Here is a 6,253-nt window from a genome sequence, read left to right on the forward strand (position 1 = left end):
ATAATTTTAATTATTTTACATATTAATTTTAAAAGTTATATTTTTATTTATTTTGATGTTATTTTTTTAAATCAAGCTGGTTTTTAAGAAATTTAAATTTAAAATTAGAGGAATATAAAGTGATAGAACAAACGGAATAGAATGTGAAAGAATAGTTTCTTTTTGAAAGATATAAAAGGGAGATCTAGAAAAGGAGAAATAATTTGTTTTAAATGTTATTTAAAAAGTGATAAATTAAAATAATTTTACATAAATTAAAAAATTACTAGGAAGTAAAATGTCTACTTAAAATAAAGAAATTTATTATACATATAGTTATATACTACAATAAAATTATAATAACTATTATAATACATATAGTTGTCATACCTAAGTACCTAACATGAACCAAATTATAGTTTTATTTTTTTATTTTTTTGTAATTATGATGATTCAGGTAAAGACTCCGAAAATTTTGATGCGAATAGAAGACACAATAGGGGAGAGGGTGGTTTGGTTTATTGTCAAATGAAGAAGGCTCACGAGACACGCATGGGCTCACCCACATCCTATCCCTCCATCTCTCTCAGCTGCTGACTCACACATGTCCGTCGCCGGAAAAACCAGCTGCCACCTCAACGCCGCCGGCGAACGCCCTTCTCAGAATCTCACCCGACGACGTTCCCTTTCTCAATTCCCCATCTGGGTATCCCTGTTTCCCCCAAAGTTCTCTTGTTTTTCGTGATTCAGAAGAACTGGTCAGTGATACCCTTTTCTTAGAACAATGAGAGCAGGGAAAGGGAATCAGGAAGAGGATGAGTACGACGAAGAAGACTTTGGTTCTTCCAAGAAACAAGGCACTTCCTCTGCCCCCAACACCAACAAAGGTACCCCTTTTAATTTTCATGGACAAACATGTTTGTAGTATTACATGGCATTCCTACGTTCTTGTTAGATCCAATTGTCGGGTGGTTCTTTGTTTCATTCGAGGTTGTGGCTGTTCTTGGGTTTCCCTACTTTTTTTTTATGTTGTGGGTTGTGTTAAATCTACTGATGTGTGCGTGCTTCTAAAAAGCACATTTTTTTGTGAGGTTTTCTGTATTTGGTGAAAATTTAATTAGTTGGGGAAGCTTTTGTTTAGCGTCTGAAATGTAGAATTGGATTCATTTGCGATCTCAAGTTCATGTTTGAATGAAATTAGAGTTGTGATTGTTATAGCAGATGGAAAAGCCATTGATAAGGCTAGTGCGATAAGATCGAAACATTCTGTGACCGAGCAGCGGAGAAGGAGCAAGATAAACGAGAGGTATGTCTTGTGTGCAACTCTTATTGATTAGCCAGTGCTCTAGTGCATTGGGTGTTATAGTGTAAGTTGCTAGAAAACAAACAACAACAGAAATATTGCTTATTATTGGTAATTTATTGTTTAAAATTGAATAATTGTTGATTGCTGATGCACAACAACAACAAAAAGAAAATAACAAAGCCTTATTCCACTAGGTGAGATCGGTTAGATGAATCACATGATGACATTTGACTCGGTTAAAGTCCTTTCCGAGATATATGAGAAATATTTTATTTGATGGACGGTGAGCTAAAGGTGGATATGTTCATTAGAAGTTTTGCACACTGCTGTAGATCTTATCATTTCATTGCTTCAGTTCATTTTTTCAGTTTTTTGTCCTGCTGCAGAAGTGGTTGTAAGCATTTTGGGAGTATGTTATGGTTTAGGCGCTTCTTCATATTTGGAATGAAATCCATGTTAATGATTGTGACTGGCTTCGTAATTGTGCTTTAAAGAGCAATAACATCGTGAAAATCTATATTTAGAGCAGTCATGTTAATGATTGGTAACCTTTTCCTCCAGATTCCAGATATTGAGGGATCTCATACCTCACAGTGATCAGAAGAGGGACACAGCGTCATTTTTGTTAGAGGTAAATTTTTGTAAAGCGAGAAATAATTATGTTTTTATTATTTAAATGGTTAAGAATATATCTAACAACCTGTCAATCTGTCGTGTACTTTTGTAGGTGATCGAGTATGTTCAGTACTTGCAGGAGAAAGTACAAAAGTATGAAGGTTCATATCCAGGTTGGGGTCAAGAGCCCTCGAAGTTGATGCCATGGGTAAATTAGAAAAACCATAATGTCTTAGGATCTTTTGCTATTGAGTACCAGGATGAAAAGAAATTATCAATGAAAATTAAGGAATAGGGAAATATAGTGAAATAGAACGTTTTCTTCATTTTTACGTACTTTTTCATTATATTCATCTCAACTTTGGTTTGAATTTCTACTTTTTGCGCATTATTTTACAAATTGATAACAATGATTTGATTTGTTATATAGTCCAAGTAGTGTAAATAAGTGAGGGACAATTCTCAAGAGCTAGCTTTTGGAGATGAGTTAAGTCCAGAGCAAAACTTTTAAGATGGCATGTGATGATTTTGTTGAACCTTTCAAGCCATCTGTTATCAAATTAGCCACTTGCAAACACACCTGCAAAACCTCAGTCACAAGATGTGCTCAAGTGAGAGGTGTGTGGTTGAAATCTTGTATAGTCTACTAATATAGCCGAAGTAGTGTGTATCCCTAAACCCTAAACCCTCACATTGTGATTTTGGGTTTTGTTTGGTTGAAACCCTTATTCTATGAGTAGTGCTTTATCATAGAGAAGTTCTAGCAAAACAATTTCTAACACACTCCTAACAAATTTTATCATTGGTTAAAATTTGTTTAAAACTACAAAAATAGGTGGAAGACTCATTAAATAAGAAGTGATGCTTATGAAAATTTGTGATTTCCAATAAATTCCATTCAATAGTAATATGTGTTCAAGAGAACAGGAAGAAAGTGTGCTACTAATATTTTTCTTTATCATAGGAGCTTCCTCCATTGTCATCAAGATTGTTTGGATGACATGTTAACTTAGGTACATAACTGATAATTTAGAGTAATGTGGGCTTGTTTGGGCGAACTTCTCTATAGGTACTTCTAGGAGAAAAGGGTAAGAAGGAACTAATGTTTGTATAAACTGATTTGCGGAAGCTCTTTCGTATTAGCCTCTTCAAATTTAGATTTTTAACTTATAAATGAGTTAGCAAAAGCTTTTTTTTTTTTTGTTCGCATTTTCTTCTCTTAGAAGTGTTTATGGTGATGTTTATGCAAATAAGCTCTATGTATGTTTTAAGCTTTCTTACTTAGTGTTAATAATACAGAGAAATAGTCATTGGCGTGTCCAAAGCTTCACCGGTCAACCTACGGCTGTAAAGAATGGTTTGGGTACTGTATCACCTTTTCCTGGAAAGTTTGATGAAAGCAGTGTTAGTATCTCTCCAACTATGCTTAGTGGCACACAGAACACGATAGATCCTGATCAGAGCAGGGATATTGTCAACAAGACAGCAGAGAGGCAACCTGATTTAGTGAGCAAGGGAATACCTCTTCCTTTGCCTATGCATGCAAATATGTCCGTTCCTGTCAGAAGTGATGGTGTACTTGCACATCCTCTTCAGGGAACTGTCTCTGATGCACAATCAACTGAATGCCCAACAACTAGTGAACCACAGAATCAGCAGGATGAACTCACGGTTGAAGGAGGGACAATTAGTATCTCAAGTGTATACTCCCAAGGGTGGGTAATTGCTTAAAATTTATTTCTCTTGTTATTGTATTTATTATTATTATTTCTGTAAAATTGTATGGTTTTGTTGATAAAGATGTTTGATACACATATTTTTAGAAGAACTTTCTCATTGTTAAGGTTTTAAAAGTTCTTCATGTCCGATTTTTTTTTGAATTTCTCTTTTCTTAAATCGCTATTCATTGTTTGAGTTATGATCTAAGTCTTGTCCATATTACATTTTTGCAAAGACCTAGATAGTGTTATCATATTTGCAATTGCAAGGCTACATGTATATTGATTTCGTGTACCCAACTTGTTAGATTTTATTCTCTATTTCACCTATGCATGATCATGGAGGAGAAAGTCTGAGCTGTGGCTTTCTTTATCATGATTGAGGGGACCAGCCGATAGACGGATCTTTGCTTTTATGAAAGAAACAATAGAAAACGGAAAAGGGAACATTCCATGATCACTAATGACCCCAAAGTAATTTGTTAATTTGCGTTTTCCCCCCATTTTTACGAGTGCTGAATTTAGTTGCTTGGTCACTGTATTGTGTATATGTTCATTGTAGGCATCAACAAAAGCTTGGACAGCTAGTGCTCACATTACTCTCTTTTCTCCCTCGCTTGTCTTTAAATTATGAATGTGTGTGACATTCTGAAAACAACAGTTATTCGGGTTAAAAACTCCAATAAATTGGCATCTGTAAAAGTTAATGTTTCTTGCAGTTTTGTAAAGATTTATAATGGTCTTGAGTATGAGTACAAGCTGAAGTCATTCATTCTAAATTTCTATTATCATTACTCCTGTTAAGTTCCAGTAGTACTATTTTGGACCCTCTAGATGCTTCTTCAAACGTTTAGAATTAGTCTTTTGTCATCTTTTAATAACACCCAAGTTTTAAACCATTTGAAAAGCAGGTTATTGAACAATCTAACTCAGGCATTACAAAGTGCTGGTTTAGATCTGTCACAAGCTAGTATCTCAGTTCAGATTAATCTTGGGAAACGAGCAAACAGAGGATTGAGCTGTGGGACCTCTTCTCCCAAGGTATATACTGGCATGTTGTTTTTATTTATCGATGTATCTTCTTTTTCAGGATGTCTAAGAAGATTTTGTTACACTATCAATGTTGTAGGAAGGAATATCATAGTTTGGTCCCTGACACTTTAAAAGGAATATGGAAAACATTGTGTCATGCACACTTAATATTTTTTATGAAATTATTGGATTCATTTGGCAGATTTTTAATGAAGTTTGAATTTTATATTCTTGAATTACAACCATTAAGACAATTCAAATTCTGACCTTAGTATCTTTAATTCATAATTAAAATTAGTTTTGAGACTTTTATAAGTTTGAAGATCTCATATTGGAAAATACTTATATCTGATGTGTTTAGGCTGGTTCTACTATCGATTTAGGCAGAAATTAGATGAATCTTACTTGTGGCTTAAGGTAATGATAAAACTTGTTTATGAACTTTAATATTTCACTATCATTATTGTTACATATATAACTGTAAACATACAAACAAACTTTTTGTTTTTATAAAGATCTCAAACATAAACACTAGATTATTTTCATTTGACATAAGAATTACTTTTTTAATCTGTAACAAATGGACCCATAATCCTTAGAGGCCATTGTAATCATATGAATTGAAGTTATAACTCAAATGTAAACTCAGTCACGAAGAGACATTCTTTTATCAATATGGCTTGCTGATTTTTTCTTTGTTCAGAATGTGACAGGGGGGGGCATAAATATGATAAACATTTGATTTCAATAACTACTTAATGTTATGAGTACTAATATTTGAAACTAAAACTAGATGTGTTCTTTGATAATATGGTTCTCAATGATCTATTTGGTGAAAGTTTGATTAAGTGGTATCCTCCAAAGTCCAAAATATCCAAAATTTCAATGTCTTGGTGTTGTGTATGCTCATCCTTTCTTATTCGTGTTATGCAGAATCATGACAACCCTCCTTCAAATAATCAAACAATTGCACATTTTAGAGATGCAGGCAGTGGAGAAGACTCGGATCAAACACAAAAACGAATGAAAACATATAAGTGATGTAGCATTTTCATGAGCATCCACTTACATCCCGATTTCTTGCTTGTTCCTGGCATAGCACATTCCTTGTGGCTACTGTACATCCTTCCCCATATGTTTGACTTTTTAATGGTTACTTTAGAACCATATAAAACTTGAAAACGACCATTTGTGGAGATATTGAAGCTTCTATTGTAGTGGGGCATGCCATCTATTATAGCTGTACGATACATATTATATCATAGCAATTCAGTATTATTGAGCTTTTGTTTGGAAATTTTATGATATATATGTACACGTTTATTTTGAATGCATTTGGAAAGCGCTTGGAAAAAAAGGGTACTCTTATGATATGTTCTTGATGCCCAGTTTGTGTATTAGTTTTATTTCCCGAGACAATTTTGGGAACTTGTGCAACGTCTTAGAAACATTTTGTTAGTTATTGTAAGAATGACTAAACTATCAATTTCGTCCATAAATAAAGGTTACTCTCATCTCTCACTTAACTTAAATAATTTCTTAAGTATACACTGTTATTCTCAAATATTAGAAAGTACGCTAAATGATCAAGTTTTTAAAAAAT

General features: G+C 33.6%; 1 protein-coding gene across 2 annotated transcripts; it reads left to right on the forward strand.

Annotated features, from left to right (window-relative positions):
• The first annotated feature begins 461 nt into the window (after nucleotides 1–461).
• Nucleotides 462–5,947, forward strand: BIM2 (BES1-interacting Myc-like protein 2). Of its 2 annotated transcripts, none has more exons than XM_028058970.2 (7): nucleotides 462–866; nucleotides 1,198–1,285; nucleotides 1,847–1,916; nucleotides 2,013–2,108; nucleotides 3,200–3,615; nucleotides 4,530–4,659; nucleotides 5,584–5,947. In XM_028058970.2, exons 1-7 carry the CDS (start codon nucleotides 764–766, stop codon nucleotides 5,689–5,691), a joined length of 1,011 nt encoding a protein of 336 aa, XP_027914771.2. In that variant the 5' UTR covers nucleotides 462–763; the 3' UTR covers nucleotides 5,692–5,947. The 2 variants fall into 2 exon arrangements, with proteins under 2 accessions (XP_027914771.2, XP_027914772.2); XM_028058971.2 differs by having other exon boundaries at nucleotides 1,201–1,285.
• Nucleotides 5,948–6,253: the final 306 nt, after the last annotated feature.

The sequence above is a fragment of the Vigna unguiculata genome, chromosome 2, assembly GCF_037176805.1.
Source record: "Vigna unguiculata cultivar grain cowpea cultivar isolate G323 ecotype 2 chromosome 2, ASM3717680v1, whole genome shotgun sequence".
Classification (NCBI taxonomy): Eukaryota; Viridiplantae; Streptophyta; class Magnoliopsida; order Fabales; family Fabaceae; genus Vigna; species Vigna unguiculata.

Excerpts from the sequence above, each read along its gene's own strand:
- BIM2 (XM_028058970.2), top strand. The coding sequence starts at position 764 with ATGAGAGCAGGGAAAGGGAATCAGGAAGAGGATGAGTACGACGAAGAA. Across the intron at positions 3,616-4,529 it reads TCAAGTGTATACTCCCAAGG|GTTATTGAACAATCTAACTC; the intron begins GTGGGTAATTGC and ends TTTGAAAAGCAG. Across the intron at positions 4,660-5,583 it reads GTGGGACCTCTTCTCCCAAG|AATCATGACAACCCTCCTTC; the intron begins GTATATACTGGC and ends CGTGTTATGCAG.